General features: G+C 47.2%; 1 protein-coding gene across 1 annotated transcript in view; it reads right to left on the minus strand.

Moving 5' to 3' along the window:
- Positions 1–10,916: 10,916 nt before the first annotated feature.
- zgc:158659 (uncharacterized protein LOC791141 homolog) overlaps positions 10,917–21,460 on the minus strand; it is a 112,543-nt gene continuing 101,999 nt past the window's right edge. The window contains exons 23-26 of the mRNA XM_064940881.1: positions 16,824–16,941; positions 15,611–15,762; positions 15,368–15,530; positions 10,917–11,463 (exon numbers count right to left, since the gene is read on the minus strand). Coding sequence (XP_064796953.1) covers positions 11,353–11,463; positions 15,368–15,530; positions 15,611–15,762; positions 16,824–16,941 — 544 coding nt within the window. The 3' untranslated portion in view covers positions 10,917–11,352. The remainder of the gene's footprint in view (positions 11,464–15,367; positions 15,531–15,610; positions 15,763–16,823; positions 16,942–21,460) is intronic.

Below are 21,460 nucleotides of genomic sequence, written 5' to 3' on the forward strand. Positions count from 1 at the left end.
TATTCTGTTCTGCTGTACACAATCTGACGTGGTATTTATTCTAATGAGACTGACCAGGTGAATCCAGGTGGAAGCTGTGATCCCTTATTGATGTCACTTGTTAAATCCACTTCAATCAGTGTAGATGAAGGGGAGGAGACGGGTTAAAGAAGGATGTTTAAACCTTGAGACAATTGATACATGGATTGTGTGTGTGTGCCATTCAGAGAGTGAATGGGCAAGACAACATATTAAAGCCCCTTTGAATGGGGTATGGTTTAGGTGTCAGGTCCACTGGTTGAGTGTCAAGAACTGCAACGCTGCTGGGTTTTATTCATACTCAACCGTTTCCTGTGTTTATCAAGAATGGTCCACCACCCAAAGGACATCCAGCCAACTTGACAAAACTGTGGGAAGCATTGGAGTCAACGTGGACCAGCATCCCTGTGGAAGGCTTTCAACACCTTGTAGAGTCAACATGGACCAGCATCCCTGTGGAAGGCTTTCAACACCTTGTAGAGTCAACATGGGCCAGTATCCCTGTGGAAGGCTTTCAACACCTTGTAGAGTCAACATGGACCAGCATCCCTGTGGAACGCTTTCGACACCTTGTAGAGTCAACATGGGCCAGCATCCCTGTGGAAGGCTTTCAACACCTTGTAGAGTCAACATGGGCCAGTATCCCTGTGGAAGGCTTTCAACACCTTGTAGAGTCAACATGGGCCAGCATCCCTGTGGAAGGCTTTCAACACCTTGTAGAGTCGACATGGGCCAGTATCCCTGTGGAAGGCTTTCAACACCTTGTAGAGTCAACATGGACCAGCATCCCTGTGGAAGGCTTTCAACACCTTGTAGAGTCGACATGGGCCAGCATCCCTGTGGAAGGCTTTCAACACCTTGTAGAGTCCCTGTCCCAACTAGTTGAGGCTCTTCTGAGGTGCAGCTCAATATTAGGAAGGTGTTAATGTTTTGATTCAGATTAAATAGGTCTAACATTCAGCTGAGGGTTATGTGTTATATCAATACTACAGATGGGTAAGGCTTACTATACAATCTTTAATACAGTCCAACAGGAGCAGTAGGTTGAGGGTGTAAAATGTTTATTAAATACACTAGAAACATCAGAATGGACATGCAGGCTTTGCCCTCCCTGGCCACCAGGGAGCGCCACACCCACCTACCAGTAGAATACAAACGTTATCAAAATACAGTACAGAGATCCTCAAAACACACCCACACACCTCACTGACCACAAATGCTACGACCGCTAATAACTTGCCTACGGCGCTCCTTAGGGCCCTTGTAACCAGTTATAACCATAGCTCAGTGGCTATAACCAGTTATAACCATAGCTCAGTGGCTATAACCAGTTATAACCATAGCGCAGTGGCTATAACCTCTGAAGAGTACTATTGCTTGTTTGTCAGGTGTTTTATTACTCAAAAATTATATATTTATAATCCAATAACTTAGTCATGCACTAACTAAATGGATGTTATTGATGATCTACCAGGGGATCGATCAATGGATATGTAGGATAGTTGGACCCAGAAAAATGTAATGACGTTTTTCCACAACCAAACAGATCTTTGTGGGCCGTCAATCATCACAAATGAAAACCACACATCATGACTTTGGTAGTCAATCATCACAAATGAAAACCACACATCATGACTTTGGTAGTCAATCATCACAAATGAAAACCACACATCATGACTTTGGTAGTCAATCATCACAAATGAAAACCACACATCATGACTTTGGTAGTCAATCATCACAAATGAAAACCACACATCATGACTTTGGTAGTCAATCATCACAAATGAAAACCGCACATCATGACTTTGGTAATCATCACAAATGAAAACCACACATCATGACTTTGGTAGTCAATCATCACAAATGAAAACCACACATCATGACTTCGGTAATCATCACAAATGAAAACCACACATCATGACTTTGGTAGTCAATCATCACAAATGAAAACCACACATCATGACTTCGGTAATCATCACAAATGAAAACCACACATCATGACTTCGGTAATCAATCATCACAAATGAAAACCACACATCATGATTTAGGTAATCAATCATCACAAATGAAAACCACACATCATGATTTCGGTAATCATCACAAATGAAAACCACACATCATGACTTCGGTAATCAATCATCACAAATGAAAACCACACATCATGACTTCGGTAATCAATCATCACAAATGAAAACCACACATCATGATTTAGGTAATCAATCATCACAAATGAAAACCACACATCATGATTTCGGTAATCATCACAAATGAAAACCACACATCATGACTTCGGTAATCAATCATCACAAATGAAAACCACACATCATGACTTCGGTAATCAATCATAACAAATGAAAACCACACATCATGATTTAGGTAATCAATCATCACAAATGAAAACCACACATCATGATTTCGGTAATCATCACAAATGAAAACCACACATCATGATTTCGGTAATCAATCATCACAAATGAAAACCACACATGATTTCGGTAATCAATCATCACAAATGAAAACCACACATCATGATTTCGGTAATCATCACAAATGAAAACCACACATCATAACTTCGGTAATCAATCATCACAAATGAAAACCAAACATCATGACTTCGGAAATCAATCATAACACATCATGACTTCGGTAATCAATCATCACAAATGAAAACCACACATCATGACTTTGGTAATCAATCATCACAAATGAAAACCACACATCATGACTTCGGTAATCAATCATCACAAATGAAAACCACACATCATGACTTTGGTAATCAATCATCACAAATGAAAACCACACATCATGACTTCGGTAATCAATCATCACAAATGAAAACCACACATCATGACTTTGGTAATCAATCATCACAAATGAAAACTACACATGACTTCGGTAATCAATCATCACAAATGAAAACCACACATCATGATTTCGGTAATCAATCATCACAAATGAAAACCACACATCGTGACTTTGGTAGTCAATCATCACATTGATAATAAAAACAGCCACAGAAACTATTTAATAAATCACCACGATTGATCCTTTTGGGAATAAAAAAAAAAGTTTTTGTATACCGTGGGCCGCCCGTCTGATTGGTGGGCGTACTGTGTAACTACGGCATTGTGGAGATTAATGGTTCGTCCTTTTCCACAACAGACTGGATGTGGAGAATTGAAATAACTAATATCTATAATATGGTTGAGTTCAGTCAGAAAACCTTAATTAATTGTTGACCTCATAAGGTTTCTCTGAGATTGTCCTTTTAGAGTGACATCCCTGGTAACACTATTCAGAGTGGCATCCCTGATAACACTATTCAGAGTGACATCCCTGGTAACACTATTCAGAGTGACATCCCTGATAACACTATTCAGAGTGACATCCCTGATAACACTATTCAGAGTGACATCCCTGGTAACACTATTCAGAGTGACATCCCTGATAACACTATTCAGAGTGACATCCCTGGTAACACTATTCAGAGTGACATCCCTGGTAACACTATTCAGAGTGACATCCCTGACAACACTATTCAGAGTGGCATCCCTGGTAACACTATTCAGAGTGACATCCCTGGTAACACTATTCAGAGTGACATCCCTGATAACACTATTCAGAGTGACATCCCTGGTAACACTATTCAGAGTGACATCCCTGACAACACTATTCAGAGTGGCATCCCTGATAACACTATTCAGAGTGACATCCCTGATAACACTATTCAGAGTGACATCCCTGATAACACTATTCAGAGTGACATCCCTGATAACACTATTCAGAGTGGCATCCCTGGTAACACTATTCAGAGTGACATCCCTGATAACACTATTCAGAGTGGCATCCCTGATAACACTATTCAGAGTGACATCCCTGATAACACTATTCAGAGTGACATCCCTGGTAACACTATTCAGAGTGACATCCCTGGTAACACTATTCAGAGTGACATCCCTGATAACACTATTCAGAGTGGCATCCCTGGTAACACTATTCAGAGTGACATCCCTGATAACACTATTCAGAGTGGCATCCCTGATAACACTATTCAGAGTGACATCCCTGATAACACTATTCAGAGTGACATCCCTGATAACACTATTCAGAGTGACATCCCTGGTAACACTATTCAGAGTGACATCCCTGGTAACACTATTCAGAGTGACATCCCTGATAACACTATTCAGAGTGACATCCCTGATAACACTATTCAGAGTGACATCCCTGATAACACTATTCAGAGTGGCATCCCTGATAACACTATTCAGAGTGGCATCCCTGATAACACTATTCAGAGTGACATCCCTGGTAACACTATTCAGAGTGGCATCCCTGATAACACTATTCAGAGTGACATCCCTGGTAACACTATTCAGAGTGACATCCCTGGTAACACTATTCAGAGTGGCATCCCTGATAACACTATTCAGAGTGACATCCCTGATAACACTATTCAGAGTGGCATCCCTGATAACACTATTCAGAGTGACATCCCTGGTAACACTATTCAGAGTGACATCCCTGATAACACTATTCAGAGTGGCATCCCTGATAACACTATTCAGAGTGACATCCCTGGTAACACTATTCAGAGTGACATCCCTGATAACACTATTCAGAGTGACATCACTGATAACACTATTCAGAGTGACATCCCTGATAACACTATTCAGAGTGACATCACTGATAACACTATTCAGAGTGACATCCCTGATAACACTATTCAGAGTGACATCCCTGATAACACTATTCAGAGTGACATCCCTGATAACACTATTCAGAGTGACATCACTGATAACACTATTCAGAGTGGCATCCCTGATAACACTATTCAGAGTGACATCCCTGATAACACTATTCAGAGTGACATCACTGATAACACTATTCAGAGTGGCATCCCTGATAACACTATTCAGAGTGACATCCCTGATAACACTATTCAGAGTGGCATCCCTGGTAACACTATTCAGAGTGACATCCCTGGTAACACTATTCAGAGTGGCATCCCTGGTAACACTATTCAGAGTGGCATCCCTGATAACACTATTCAGAGTGACATCCCTGATAACACTATTCAGAGTGGCATCCCTGATAACACTATTCAGAGTGACATCCCTGATAACACTATTCAGAGTGGCATCCCTGGTAACACTATTCAGAGTGGCATCCCTGGTAACACTATTCAGAGTGACATCCCTGGTAACACTATTCAGAGTGACATCCCTGATAACACTATTCAGAGTGGCATCCCTGATAACACTATTCAGAGTGACATCCCTGATACTATCCAGAATGGCAGAGCTCTCGCACACAGCACACAGAACTTTAACGTAGACGAGTTTATTCCAGAGAAAATCCTCTGGTTAGACCCGTCCTGACCACTAGACCTGTCCTGACTAGTTTAGACCCGTCCTGACCAGTTTAGACCCGTCCTGACTAGTTTAGACCCGTCCTGACCACTAGACCCGTCCTGACCAGTTTAGACCCGTCCTGACCACTAGACCCGTCCTGACTAGTTTAGACCCGTCCTGACCACTAGACCCGTCCTGACCAGGTTAGACCCGTCCTGACCACTAGACCCGTCCTGACTAGTTTAGACCCATCCTGACCAGTTTAGACCCGTCCTGACCACTAGACCCGTCCTGACTAGTTTAGACCCGTCCTGACCAGTTTAGACCCGTCCTGACTAGTTTAGACCCGTCCTGACCAGTTTAGACCCGTCCTGACTAGTTTAGACCCGTCCTGACCACTAGACCCGTCCTGACTAGTTTAGACCCATCCTGACCAGTTTAGACCCGTCCTGACTAGTTTAGACCCGTCCTGACCAGTTTAGACCCGTCCTGACTAGTTTAGACCCGTCCTGACCAGTTTAGACCCGTCCTGACTAGTTTAGACCCGTCCTGACCAGTTTAGACCCGTCCTGACTAGTTTAGACCCGTCCTGACCAGTTTAGACCCGTCCTGACTAGTTTAGACCTGTCCTGACCACTAGACCCGTCCTGACCAGTTTAGACCCGTCCTGACTAGTTTAGACCCGTCCTGACCAGTTTAGACCCGTCCTGACTAGTTTAGACCTGTCCTGACCACTAGACCCGTCCTGACCAGTTTAGACCCGTCCTGACTAGTTTAGACCCGTCCTGACCAGTTTAGACCCGTCCTGACCAGTTTAGACCCGTCCTGACCACTAGACCCGTCCTGACCAGTTTAGACCCGTCCTGACCACTAGACCCGTCCTCACTAGTTCAGACCTGTCCTGACTAGTTTAGACCCGTCCTGACCAGTTTAGACCCGTCCTGACCACTAGACCCGTCCTGACCACTAGACCCGTCCTGACTAGTTTAGACCCGTCCTGACCAGTTTAGACCCGTCCTGACCAGTTTAGACCCGTCCTGACCACTAGACCCGTCCTGACCAGTTTAGAGCCGTCCTGACTAGTTTAGACCCATCCTGACCACTTTAGACCCATCCTGACTAGTTAAGGCCCGTCCTCTGACTATTGACTAGTTAAGTTAGTTGGGGAATGGGGGCTAGTTAAGTTCTGTGTGTTGTGGGCAGAGCTTATTGCACTCACAGTGACTCCTTCAGTCTCCTGTTTATCATTAACGCTGGTTCAATTCAAACACAGTCTCTCAAACAAGGACACATGGGCTACAAACTGGTATCAACTCAACATTTTCCTTGTTTTATATTAAACTGATGAGGAAGATGATAGAGACTGATGAGGAAGGTGATAGAGACTGATGAGGAAGAAGATAGAGACTGAGGAGGAAGATGAGACTGATGAGGAAGGTGATAGAGACTGATGAGGAAGGTGATAGAGACTGATGAGGAAGATGAGACTGATGAGGAAGGTGATAGAGACTGAGGAGGAAGATGAGACTGATGAGGAAGGTGATAGAGACTAGAAATGATCACGATTAAGTTTTTCTTCTCAACATTTGTTTTCTGTTTCAGTGCAAGTCAGATATTTTCCCATGATGCCTTTGGCTTTGTTGCGGCAGCAACCTTTGACCTTTGCCAAACCCCGAGGATCAAAAAACGACCCGAGCGACAACCGACACAACACCCCCATCCATCCTCTCTCTAAACCATCTTTTCTCAATTACATCCCCTCTGTGACTTCTACCACCATTACCCTAACTCACATCAATCATCATTACCCTAACATTACCCTAACTCACATCCACCATCATTACCCTAACTCACATCTTTACCCTAACTCACATCAACCGTCATTACCCGAACTCACATCATTACCCTAACTCACATCCACCATCATTACCCTAACTCACATCAACCATCATTACCCTAACTCACATCATTACCCTAACTCACATCAACCATCATTACCCTAACTCACATCATTACCCTAACTCACATCAACCATCATTACCCTAACTCACATCATTGCCCTAACTCACATCATTACCCTAACTCACATCATTGCCCTAACTCACATCATTACCCTAACTCACATCAACCATCATTACCCTAACTCACATCATTACCCTAACTCACATCGACCATCATTACCCTAACTCACATCATTACCCTAACTCACATCATTGCCCTAACTCACATCATTACCCTAACTCACATCGACCATCATTACCCTAACTCACATCAACCATCATCCTAACATTTGTGTTTGAGAGAGAGAGAGTCATATTTTCTAGGCAGGAACAGTGTGTGTGTATTCTGAGAGAGAGGGAGAGTAATATGTTCTAGGCAGGAACAGTGTGTGTGTGTATGGGACTATGATTTGAGAAATTCGCATAACAAGCTTGCACTCTGTTCCTTGTCTCCGTGTGATGGGTGAAAGTATGATCACTCGATGAGAGAACGTGTGCAGCCTATTCTGAATTGAATCCTGTCTTTACTGATGTGTAAAATGAGTTTGGATGTGGAATGCCCAGGAGGATAAACACGTCCTCTGTGTGTACGGGGGGCTCCACTTCCCTCGGGCCTTTTTCAATCATGCCGCTACTCCGGTTTAATAGCAGAACATGGCTGTAGCAGCTGAGATCCTCTTTTCAGTGGCAGACATCAACACCGCCTGATTCCAGATAGGAATGTCTGGGAACACATTTCACTCCACAAATCCACCACTGTCTGAGGAGCCCGCAGCCTCTCGCTGTGCTACAGGTGATTTTCCACCCCAACTCTGTATACCCTGGGCTCTCCTACCCTGTTCCAGTACTCTGTATACCATGGGCTCTCCTACCCTGTTCCAGTACTCTGTATACCATGGGCTCTCCTACCCTGTTCCAGTACTCTGTAAGCCATGGTCTCTCCTACCCTGTTCCTGCAGATACCCAGTACTCTGTATACCATGGGCTCTCCTACCCTGTTCCAGTACTCTGTATACCATGGGCTCTCCAACCCTGTTCCAGTACTCTGTATACCATGGTCTCTCCAACCCTGTTCCAGTACTCTGTATACCATGGTCTCTCCAACCCTGTTCCAGTACTCTGTAAGCCATGGTCTCTCCAACCCTGTTCCAGTACTCTGTATACCCTGGGCTCTCCAACCCTGTTCCAGTACTCTGTAAGCCATGGTCTCTCCAACCCTGTTCCAGTACTCTGTATACCATGGTCTCTCCAACCCTGTTCCAGTACTCTGTAAGCCATGGTCTCTCCAACCCTGTTCCAGTACTCTGTATACCCTGGGCTCTCCAACCCTGTTCCAGTACTCTGTAAGCCATGGTCTCTCCAACCCTGTTCCAGTACTCTGTATACCCTGGGCTCTCCTACCCTGTTCCAGTACTCTGTAAGCCATGGTCTCTCCAACCCTGTTCCAGTACTCTGTATACCATGGTCTCTCCAACCCTGTTCCAGTACTCTGTAAGCCATGGTCTCTCCAACCCTGTTCCAGTACTCTGTATACCCTGGGCTCTCCAACCCTGTTCCAGTACTCTGTATACCCTGGTCTCTCCAACCCTGTTCCAGTACTCTGTAAGCCATGGTCTCTCCAACCCTGTTCCAGTACTCTGTATACCATGGTCTCTCCAACCCTGTTCCAGTACTCTGTATACCCTGGGCTCTCCTACCCTGTTCCAGTACTCTGTATACCCTGGGCTCTCCAACCCTGTTCCTGCCGCTACCCAGTACTCTGTATACCATGGGCTCTCCAACCCTGTTCCTGCCGCTACCCAGTACTCTGTATACCCTGGGCTCTCCAACCCTGTTCCTGCAGCTACCCAGTGCTTAAATCTGGGAGACCAAGTGAAATCCATTCGAGAACATCGATAGTAACATGTTTTCACAACGAAACATACTGAACTAAGCTGTTGACAGCCCCTCTGCATCCTTGAGGAAAGGACTGAAGGAGAGAAGGGAGGAGATGGAAACACACAGTGGTGAGATATTCTCTAGCTAAAAGGTAACCTGTCAAATCTATTAATTATCAAAGTATTAAAATGCCCTTTTTACCAGGCTATTCAAAATCAAATACACTATAATTGTAGATTACCTCTGTAAGCCACCTTGCACAGTGAACCAACAGCATCCAGAGGACTCTACGTGTCTCTCCCAGGATATAACGGCAGCAGTGTAGCATCAGGTCACCAGTCCAGTGTGGATAAGAATACTGTCCACATTCAAAGGCCGTTACTAGAATGTGTTTAATGTTGGCGTATAGGCTACACCAATTATGTACCAAAAACATCTTAAATCATTTTTTTTTTAAATAAGCTTTTTCTGCTGTGCGTAATATGCAATAGGCTATGTATTGTATAAGGGAACAATCATTATTTTAATTCAGATGTTGTTCCGGTCTTGGGCTCATATATAGTAGGCCTATAATCTGCTCTAATATACTTCTGAGTGTTTCTCAACGAGCTAGCATGCTAGTTGGCTAACTAGGCTAACCGCACTGCAAACTATACAGTCTACGGCACCTGGTCTGCCATCCATCACATTTACAAGCACAACATTAGTTGCCGTTACAATAGTTAGCTAGCTAACTATCCATTTGTACTTTTACATCCACAACGACCAGGTTTTCCACTCAGTTTCAACCTGTTGTTGAACATCTTTCTTCAAATTCATCATCACAGTGAGGTGAGTTTTTAAAAATACGGTACTGTTTTGATGATCAGTATTTAATGTGATTTTTAATTGTATTTGCATTGACTTCAGAGTGGTTAGAGGACCAATAGAGCCCTGAGTACCAGACCATTAGGACCTGATGGAGGGACAATAGAGCCCTGAGTACCAGGCCATTAGGACCTGATGGAGGGACAAGAGAGCCCTGAGTACCAGGCCATTAGGACCTGATGGAGGGACAATAGAGTCTTGAGTACCAGGCCATTAGGACCTGATGGAGGGACAAGAGAGCCCTGAGTACCAGGCCATTAGGACCTGATGGAAGGACAAGAGAGCCCTGAGTACCAGGTCATTAGGACCTGATGGAGGGACAATAGAGCCCTGAGTACCAGGCCATTAGGACCTGATAGAGGGACAATAGAGCCCTGAGTACCAGGTCATTAGGACCTGATGGAGGGACAATAGAGCCCTGAGTACCAGGCCATTAGGACCTGATGGAGGGACAAGAGAGCCCTGAGTACCAGGCCATTAGGACCTGATGGAGGGACAAGAGAGCCCTGAGTACCAGGCCATTAGGACCTGATGGAGGGACAATAGAGCCCTGAGTACCAGGTCATTAGGACCTGATGGAGGGACAATAGAGCCCTGAGTACCAGGCCATTAGGACCTGATGGAGGGACAAGAGAGCCCTGAGTACCAGGCCATTAGGACCTGATGGAGGGACAACAGAGCCCTGAGTACCAGGCCATTAGGACCTGATGGAGGGACAGTAGAGCCCTGAGTACCAGGCCATTAGGACCTGATGGAGGGACAGTAGAGCCCTGAGTACCAGGCCATTAGGACCTGATGGAGGGACGATAGAGCCCTGAGTACCAGGCCATTAGGACCTGATGGAGGGACAATAGAGCCCTGAGTACCAGGTCATTAGGACCTGATGGATGGACAATAGAGCCCCGAGTACCAGGCCATTAGGACCTGATGGAGGGACAATAGAGCCCTGAGTACCAGGCCATTAGGACCTGATGGAGGGACAATAGAGCCCTGAGTACCAGGCCATTAGGACCTGATAGAGGGGGAACGTGTGTGAGAATGTCTTAGCTACTGTTGGTAGTAACATAATGGTTATTGCATCTTCATATCAAATGGGACTCTGTGTGTGTGTGACTCTCTCTCTCTCTCTCTCTCTCTCTCTCTCTCTCTCTCTCTCTCTCTCTCTCTCTGTCTCTGTCTCTGTCTCTGTCTCTGTCTCTGTCTCTGTCTCTGTGTGTGTGTGTGGGGGGGGGGGGTCAGTGTTCGTTGGGCATGTGTCTGATGGTGTGGAAGATCCAGTCCATCTTAGTGGTCCATCCTCCATGGTGAGCATCGTTCATTTGCTTGGTGAAGTACTCCAGAGCCTCCTGGTGACACAAACATGTTATAACAGGTTATAACACACAGAGAGACGGCTAATGGGGATCCGTAATAAATATAAATGCATGTTGTAACTTCACTACACATTAGGGAGGGAAAATTCAAATCTGGTCCAGGCCAGATCCACTGCATTTATCATTGTTCCCCTCAAATCAGGGACTGATTTAGACCTGGGACACCAGGTGGGTGATTCCCCTCTAATCAGGGACTGATTTAGACCTGGGACACCAGGTGGGTGATTCCCCTCTAATCAGGGCCTGATTTAGACCTGAGACACCAGGTGGGTGATTCCCCTCTAATCAGGGACTGATTTAGACCTGGGACACCAGGTGGGTGATTCCCCTCTAATCAGGGACTGATTTAGACCTGGGACACCAGGTGGGTGATTCCCCTCTAATCAGGGACTGATTTAGACCTGGGACACCAGGTGGGTGATTCCCCTCTAATCAGGGACTGATTTAGACCTGGGACACCAGGTGGGTGATTCTCCTCTAATCAGGGACTGATTTAGACCTGGGACACCAGGTGGGTGATTCTCCTCTAATCAGGGACTGATTTAGACCTGGGACACCAGGTGGGTGATTCCCCTCTAATCAGGGACTGATTTAGACCTGGGACACCAGGTGGGTGCAATTCATTATCAGATAGAACAGAAAACCATGCAGAAGTCTGGGAAGACCAGGCTCTCATTTGAATCCCCATGGAACAGAGTCTTCCTCAGGTAGGGTCAGGGGTCAGTTTTTTAAAATTATCTGTTGGCTCGTCTACAGAGCGAGGGTCTTCCTCAGGTACGGTTAGGGGTCAGGGGTTCTGTACTACCTGTTGGCTCTTCTCCAGAGCGTTGGTCTTCCTCAGATACGGTTAGGGGTCAGGGGTTCTGTACTACCTGTTGGCTCTTCTCCAGAGCGTTGGTCTTCCTCAGATACGGTTAGGGGTCAGGGGTTCTGTACTACCTGTTGGCTCTTCTCCAGAGCGAGGGTTTTCCTCAGGTAGGGTCAGGGGTTCTGTACTACCTGTTGGCTCTTCTCCAGAGCGTTGGTCTTCCTCAGATACGGTTAGGGGTCAGGGGTTCTGTACTACCTGTTGGCTCTTCTACAGAGCGTTGGTCTTCCTCAGATACGGTTAGGGGTCAGGGGTTCTGTATTACCTGTTGGCTCTTCTACAGAGCGAGGGTTTTCCTCAGATACGTTTAGGGGTCAGGGGTTCTGTATTACCTGTTGGCTCTTCTACAGAGCGAGGGTTTTCCTCAGGTAGGGTCAGGGGTTCTGTACTACCGGTTGGCTCTTCTCCAGAGCGTTGGTCTTCCTCAGATACGGTTAGGGGTCAGGGGTTCTGTATTACCTGTTGGCTCTTCTCCAGAGCGAGGGTTTTCCTCAGGTAGGGTCAGGGGTTCTGTACTACCTGTTGGCTCTTCTCCAGAGCGTTGGTCTTCCTCAGATACGGTTAGGGGTCAGGGGTTCTGTACTACCTGTTGGCTCTTCTACAGAGCGTTGGTCTTCCTCAGATACGGTTAGGGGTCAGGGGTTCTGTATTACCTGTTGGCTCTTCTACAGAGCGAGGGTTTTCCTCAGATACGGTTAGGGGTCAGGGGTTCTGTATTACCTGTTGGCTCTTCTCCAGAGCGTTGGTCTTCCTCAGATACGGTTAGGGGTCAGGGGTTCTGTATTACCTGTTGGCTCTTCTCCAGAGCGTTGGTCTTCCTCAGATACGGTTAGGGGTCAGGGGTTCTGTACTACCTGTTGGCTCGTCTACAGAGCGTTGGTCTTCCTCAGATACGGTTAGGGGTCAGGGGTTCTGTACTACCTGTTGGCTCTTCTCCAGAGCGTTGGTCTTCCTCAGATACGGTTAGGGGTCAGGGGTTCTGTATTACCTGTTGGCTCTTCTACAGAGCGAGGGTTTTCCTCAGGTAGGGTCAGGGGTTCTGTACTACCGGTTGGCTCTTCTCCAGAGCGTTGGTCTTCCTCAGATACGGTTAGGGGTCAGGGGTTCTGTATTACCTGTTGGCTCGTCTACAGAGCGAGGGTTTTCCTCAGGTAGGGTCAGGGGTTCTGTACTACCTGTTGGCTCTTCTCCAGAGCGTTGGTCTTCCTCAGATACGGTTAGGGGTCAGGGGTTCTGTACTACCTGTTGGCTCGTCTACAGAGCGTTGGTCTTCCTCAGATACGGTTAGGGGTCAGGGGTTCTGTATTACCTGTTGGCTCTTCTACAGAGCGAGGGTTTTCCTCAGATACGGTTAGGGGTCAGGGGTTCTGTATTACCTGTTGGCTCTTCTACAGAGCGAGGGTTTTCCTCAGATACGGTTAGGGGTCAGGGGTTCTGTATTACCTGTTGGCTCTTCTCCAGAGCGTTGGTCTTCCTCAGATACGGTTAGGGGTCAGGGGTTCTGTATTACCTGTTGGCTCGTCTACAGAGCGAGGGTTTTCCTCAGGTAGGGTCAGGGGTCAGGGGTTCTGTACTACCTGTTGGCTCTTCTACAGAGCGAGGGTTTTCCTCAGATACGGTTAGGGGTCAGGGGTTCTGTATTACCTGTTGGCTCTTCTCCAGAGCGTTGGTCTTCCTCAGATACGGTTAGGGGTCAGGGGTTCTGTATTACCTGTTGGCTCGTCTACAGAGCGAGGGTTTTCCTCAGGTAGGGTCAGGGGTTCTGTACTACCTGTTGGCTCTTCTCCAGAGCGTTGGTCTTCCTCAGATACGGTTAGGGGTCAGGGGTTCTGTACTACCTGTTGGCTCGTCTACAGAGCGTTGGTCTTCCTCAGATACGGTTAGGGGTCAGGGGTTCTGTATTACCTGTTGGCTCTTCTACAGAGCGAGGGTTTTCCTCAGATACGGTTAGGGGTCAGGGGTTCTGTATTACCTGTTGGCTCTTCTACAGAGCGAGGGTTTTCCTCAGATACGGTTAGGGGTCAGGGGTTCTGTATTACCTGTTGGCTCTTCTCCAGAGCGTTGGTCTTCCTCAGATACGGTTAGGGGTCAGGGGTTCTGTATTACCTGTTGGCTCGTCTACAGAGCGAGGGTTTTCCTCAGGTAGGGTCAGGGGTCAGGGGTTCTGTACTACCTGTTGGCTCTTCTACAGAGCGAGGGTTTTCCTCAGATACGGTTAGGGGTCAGGGGTTCTGTATTACCTGTTGGCTCTTCTCCAGAGCGTTGGTCTTCCTCAGATACGGTTAGGGGTCAGGGGTTCTGTACTACCTGTTGGCTCTTCTCCAGAGCGTTGGTCTTCCTCAGGTAGGGTCAGGGGTTCTGTACTACCTGTTGGCTCTTCTCCAGAGCGTTGGTCTTCCTCAGGTACGGTTAGGGGTTCTGTACTACCTGTTGGCTCTTCTCCAGAGCGTTGGTCTTCCTCAGATACGGTTAGGGGTCAGGGGTTCTGTACTACCTGTTGGCTCTTCTCCAGAGCGAGGGTCTTCCTCAGATACGGTTAGGGGTCAGGGGTTCTGTATTACCTGTTGGCTCTTCTCCAGAGCGAGGGTTTTCCTCAGATACGGTTAGGGGTCAGGGGTTCTGTATTACCTGTTGGCTCTTCTCCAGAGCGTTGGTCTTCCTCAGATACGGTTAGGGGTTCTGTACTACCTGTTGGCTCTTCTCCAGAGCGTTGGTCTTCCTCAGATACGGTTAGGGGTCAGGGGTTCTGTATTACCTGTTGGCTCTTCTCCAGAGCGTTGGTCTTCCTCAGATACGGTTAGGGGTCAGGGGTTCTGTATTACCTGTTGGCTCTTCTCCAGAGCGTTGGTCTTCCTCAGGTAGGGTCAGGGGTTCTGTACTACCTGTTGGCTCTTCTCCAGAGCGTTGGTCTTCCTCAGGTAGGGTCAGGGGTTCTGTATTACCTGTTGGCTCTTCTCCAGAGCGAGGGTCTTCCTCAGATACGGTTAGGGGTCAGGGGTTCTGTATTACCTGTTGGCTCTTCTCCAGAGCGAGGGTCTTCCTCAGGTAAGCAATGTCATCAAAGGACTGTAGTTCAGGCATGCCACAGCCCAGCAACAGGGAGAACAGGTTGATGAACAGAGAGGCATGCTGTCGGATGGATAGGTACGCCTTGTAACACATCTCCTGGAACCTGCGGGGAAGGGGGGGTGGTTAACAGGGGGTGTGTTCTCTGTGTGTGTACTGTTTGTATGTGTACGGTGTATGTTGTACCTCTCAAACTCTTTGGTCTTGGTACACTCCTGGACTCCCTTACTGATGACAATCAGGAAGTCTTGTGTCAGAACGAAGGGAACTCTCTCTCTCTTATAGCCAAACTTCTTCTTCTTATGATCCAGGAAGTGGCCAAAGTCTATATGGAACAGCTGGGGGGGAGAGAGAGAGGGAGGGAGGGAGGGAGGGAGTGGATGGATGGATGGAGAGGATGGAGAGGGAGAGAGAGGATGGAGACAGAGAGATGATGGAGGGAGCGGATGGAGAGGAGGGAGAGAGAGGATGGAGACAGAGAGATGGAGGGAGCAGAGGGAGAGTGAGAGGATGGAAACAGAGAGATGATGGAGGGAGCGGATGGAGAGGGAGAGAGAGGATGGAGGGAGTGGATGGAGAGGAGGGAGAGAGAGGATGGAGGGGGAGAGCGAGAGGATGGAGGGAGTAGATGGAGAGGATGGAGAGGGAGAGAGAGGATGGATGGAGCGGATGGAGACAGAGAGAGAGGGAGAGAGAGGATGGAGACAGAGAGAGAGAGAGGATGGATGGAGACAGAGAGAGAGAGGATGGATGGAGAGGGAGAGAGAGGATGGATGGAGAGGGAGAGAGAGGATGGAGACAGAGAGAGAGGATGGAGACAGAGAGAGAGGATGGAGAGGGAGGATGGATGGAGAGGATGAAGACAGAGAGAGAGGATGGAGACGGAGGGAGCAGATGGAGAAGGAGAGATAGAGGATGGATGGAGAGGATGGAGCGGGAGAGAGAGAGGATGGAGACAGAGAGAGGATGGAGAGGGAGAGAGAGGATGAAGAGGGAGGGAGAGAGGATGGAGAGGGCGAGAGAGGATGGAGAGGGAGAGAGAGGATGGAGAGGGAGAGAGGGTGGAGAGGGAGAGACAGGATGGAGAGGGAGAGAAAGAGGATGGAGAGGGAGAGAAAGAGGATGGAGAGGGAGAGAAAGAGGATGGAGAGGGAGAGAGAGGATGGAGAGGGAGAGAGAGGATGGAGAGGGAGAGACAGGATGGAGAGGGAGAGAGGATGGAGAGGGAGAGACAGGATGGAGAGGGAGAGAAAGAGGATGGAGACAGACAGAGATGATGGATGGAGAGGAGGGAGACAGAGAGATAGGATGGAGAGGATGGAGAGGTAGAAAAGATGGAAAATAAAAAATCAGAGTTACCTATTGGTTAATTTCTTCAGATAGATGGTATGTGTGTTACCTGTCCGTTCTCCTTAACCATGATGTTGGAGTTGTGTCTGTCTCCAATACCCAGGATGAAGGTGGCCACGCAGTACCCTGCACAGGACCTGGTGAACAGGTCAATCGCTCGGTCATACCTGGGAATGAAGAGGGTTACAGGTCAATCTGGGAATGAAGAGGGTTACAGGTCAATCTGGGAATGAAGAGGGTTACAGGTCAATCACTCTGTCATACCTGGGAATGAAGAGGGTTACAGGTCAATCTGGGAATGAAGAGGGTTACAGGTCAATCACTCTGTCATACCTGGGAATGAAGAGGGTTACAGGTCTATCTGGGAATGAAGAGGGTTACAGGTCAATCTGGGAATGAAGAGGGTTACAGGTCAATCACTCTGTCATACCTGGGAATGAAGAGGGTTACAGGTCAATCTGGGAATGAAGAGGGTTACAGGTCAATCACTCTGTCATACCTGGGAATGAACAGGGTTACAGGTCAATCTGGGAATGAAGAGGGTTACAGGTCAATCTGGGAATGAAGAGGGTTACAGGTCAATCACTCTGTCATACCTGGGAATGAAGAGGGTTACAGGTCAATCTGGGAATGAAGAGGGTTACAGGTCAATCACTCTGTCATACCTGGGAATGAACAGGGTTACAGGTCAATCTGGGAATGAAGAGGGTTACAGGTCAATCTGGGAATGAAGAGGGTTACAGGTCAATCACTCTGTCATACCTGGGAATGAAGAGGGTTACAGGTCAATCTGGGAATGAAGAGGGTTACAGGTCAATCACTCTGTCATACCTGGGAATGAAGAGGGTTACAGGTCTATCTGGGAATGAAGAGGGTTACAGGTCAATCTGGGAATGAAGAGGGTTACAGGTCAATCACTCTGTCATACCTGGGAATGAAGAGGGTTACAGGTCAATCTGGGAATGAAGAGGGTTACAGGTCAATCACTCTGTCATACCTGGGAATGAACAGGGTTACAGGTCAATCTGGGAATGAAGAGGGTTACAGGTCAATCTGGGAATGAAGAGGGTTACAGGTCAATCACTCTGTCATACCTGGGAATGAAGAGGGTTACAGGTCAATCTGGGAATGAAGAGGGTTACAGGTCAATCACTCTGTCATACCTGGGAATGAAGAGGGTTACAGGTCTATCTGGGAATGAAGAGGGTTACAGGTCAATCTGGGAATGAAGAGGGTTACAGGTCAATCTGGGAATGAAGAGGGTTACAGGTCAATCTGGGAATGAAGAGGGTTACAGGTCAATCTGGTAATGAAGAGGGTTACAGGTCAATCACTCTGTCATACCTGGGAGTGAATAGGGTTACAGGTCAATCTGGGACTGAATAGGGTTACAGGTCAATCTGGGAATGAAGAGGGTTACAGGTCAATCTGGGAATGAAGAGGGTTACAGGTCAATCTGGGAGTGAATAGGGTTACAGGTCAATCACACTGTTACACCTGGGAGTGAATAGGGTTACAGGTCAATCACACTGTTACACCTGGGAGTGAATAGGGTTACAGGTCTATCTGGGAGTGAATAGGGTTACAGGTCTATCTGGGAGTCAATAGGGTTACAGGTCTACCTGGGAGTGAATAGGGTTACAGGTCTACCTGGGAGTGAATAGGGTTACAGGTCTATCTGGGAGTGAATAGGGTTACAGGTCTACCTGGGAGTGAATAGAGTTACAGGTCTACCTGGGAGTGAATAGGGTTACAGGTCTATCTGGGAGTGAATAGGGTTACAGGTCTACCTGGGAGTGAATAGGGTTACAGGTCAATCTGGGAGTGAATAGGGTTACAGGTCTATCTGGGAGTGAATAGGGTTACAGGTCTATCTGGGAGTGAATAGGGTTACAGGTCTATCTGGGAGTCAATAGGGTTACAGGTCTACCTGGGAGTGAATAGGGTTACAGGTCTATCTGGGAGTGAATAGGGTTTCAGCTCTACCTGGGAGTGAATAGGGTTACAGGTCTACCTGGTAGTGAATAGAGTTACAGGTCTACCTGGGAGTGAATAGAGTTACAGGTCTATCTGGGAGTGAATAGGGTTACAGGTCTACCTGGGAGTGAATAGAGTTACAGGTCTACCTGGGAGTGAATAGGGTTACAGGTCTATCTGGGAGTGAATAGGGTTTCAGCTCTACCTGGGAGTGAATAGGGTTACAGGTCTACCTGGTAGTGAATAGAGTTACAGGTCTACCTGGGAGTGAATAGAGTTACAGGTCTATCTGGGAGTGAATAGGGTTACAGGTCTACCTGGGAGTGAATAGAGTTACAGGTCTATCTGGGAGTGAATAGGGTTACAGGTCTATCTGGGAGTGAATAGGGTTACAGGTCTATCTGGGAGTGAATAGGGTTACAGGTCTACCTGGGAGTGAATAGGGTTACAGGTCTACCTGGGAGTGAATAGGGTTACAGGTCAATCTGGGAGTGAATAGGGTTACAGGTCTATTTGGGAGTGAATAGGGTTACAGGTCAATCACTGTCATACCTGGGAGTGAATAGGGTTACAGGTCTATCTGGGAGTGAATAGGGTTACAGGTCTATATGGGAGTGAATAGAGTTACTGGTCTATCTGGGAGTGAATAGAGTTACAGGTCTATCTGGGAGTGAATAGGGTTACAGGTCTATCTGGGAGTGAATAGGGTTACAGGTCTATCTGGGAGTGAATAGGGTTTCAGGTCTATCTGGGAGTGAATAGGGTTACAGGTCTACCTGGGAGTGAATAGAGTTACAGGTCTACCTGGGAGTGAATAGAGTTACAGGTCTACCTGGGAGTGAATAGGGTTACAGGTCTATCTGGGAGTGAATAGAGTTACAGGTCTATCTGGGAGTGAATAGGGTTACAGGTCTATCTGGGAGTGAATAGAGTCAATAGGGTTACAGGTCTACCTGGGAGTGAATAGAGTTACAGGTCTACCTGGGAGTGAATAGGGTTACAGGTCTATCTGGGAGTGAACAGGGTTACAGGTCTATCTAGGAGTGAATAGGGTTACAGGTCTATCTGGGAGTGAATAGACTTACAGGTCTATCTGGGAGTCAATAGGGTTACAGATCTATCTGGGAGTGAATAGAGTTACAGGTCTATCTGGGAGTGAATAGGGTTACAGGTCAATCTGGGAGTGAATAGGGTTTCAGGTCTACCTGGGAGTGAATAGAGTTACAGGTCTATCTGGGAGTGAATAGGGTTACAGGTCTACCTGGGAGTGAATAGGGTTACAGGTCTATCTGGGAGTCAATAGAGTTACAGGTCTATCTGGGAGTGAATAGGGTTACAGGTCTATCTGGGAGTGAATAGAGTTACAGGTCTACCTGGGAGTGAATAGGGTTACAGGTCTACCTGGGAGTCAATAGGGTTACAGGTCTACCTGGGAGTGAATAGGGTTACAGGTCTATCTGGGAGTGAATAGGGTTACAGGTCTACCTGGGAGTCAATAGGGTTACAGGTCTACCTGGGAGTGAATAGGGTTTCAGGTCTACCTGGGAGTGAATAGGGTTACAGGTCTATCTGGGAGTGAATAGGGTTACAGGTCTATCTGGGAGTGAATAGAGTTACAGGTCTACCTGGGAGTGAATAGGGTTACAGGTCTATCTGGGAGTCAATAGGGTTACAGGTCTACCTGGGAGTGAATAGGATTACAGGTCTATCTGGGAGTGAATAGGGTTACAGGTCTACCTGGGAGTGAATAGGGTTACAGGTCTATCTGGGAGTGAATAGGGTTACAGGTCTACCTGGGAGTGAATAGGGTTTCAGGTCTACCTGGGAGTGAATAGGGTTACAGGTCTATCTGGGAGTGAATAGGGTTACAGGTCTATCTGGGAGTGAATAGAGTTACAGGTCTACCTGGGAGTGAATAGGGTTACAGGTCTATCTGGGAGTCAATAGGGTTACAGGTCTACCTGGGAGTGAATAGGATTACAGGTCTATCTGGGAGTGAATAGGGTTACAGGTCTACCTGGGAGTGAATAGGGTTACAGGTCTACCTGGTAGTGAATAGAGTTACAGGTCTACCTGGGAGTGAATAGAGTTACAGGTCTATCTGGGAGTGAATAGGGTTACAGGTCTACCTGGGAGTGAATAGAGTTACAGGTCTATCTGGGAGTGAATAGGGTTACAGGTCTATCTGGGAGTGAATAGGGTTACAGGTCTATCTGGGAGTGAACAGGGTTACAGGTCTATCTGGGAGTGAATAGAGTTACAGGTCTATCTAGGAGTGAATAGGGTTACAGGTCTATCTGGGAGTGAATAGAGTCAATAGGGTTACAGGTCTACCTGGGAGTGAATAGAGTTACAGGTCTACCTGGGAGTGAATAGGGTTACAGGTCTATCTGGGAGTGAACAGGGTTACAGGTCTATCTAGGATTGAATAGGGTTACAGGTCTATCTGGGAGTGAATAGACTTACAGGTCTATCTGGGAGTCAATAGGGTTACAGATCTATCTGGGAGTGAATAGAGTTACAGGTCTATCTGGGAGTGAATAGGGTTACAGGTCTACCTGGGAGTGAATAGAGTTACAGGTCTATCTGGGAGTGAATAGAGTTACAGGTCTACCTGGGAGTGAATAGGGTTACAGGTCTACCTGGGAGTGAATAGGGTTACAGGTCTATCTGGGAGTCAATAGAGTTACAGGTCTATCTGGGAGTGAA

The sequence above is a fragment of the Oncorhynchus masou genome, chromosome 27, assembly GCF_036934945.1.
Source record: "Oncorhynchus masou masou isolate Uvic2021 chromosome 27, UVic_Omas_1.1, whole genome shotgun sequence".
Lineage (NCBI taxonomy): Eukaryota > Metazoa > Chordata > Actinopteri > Salmoniformes > Salmonidae > Oncorhynchus > Oncorhynchus masou.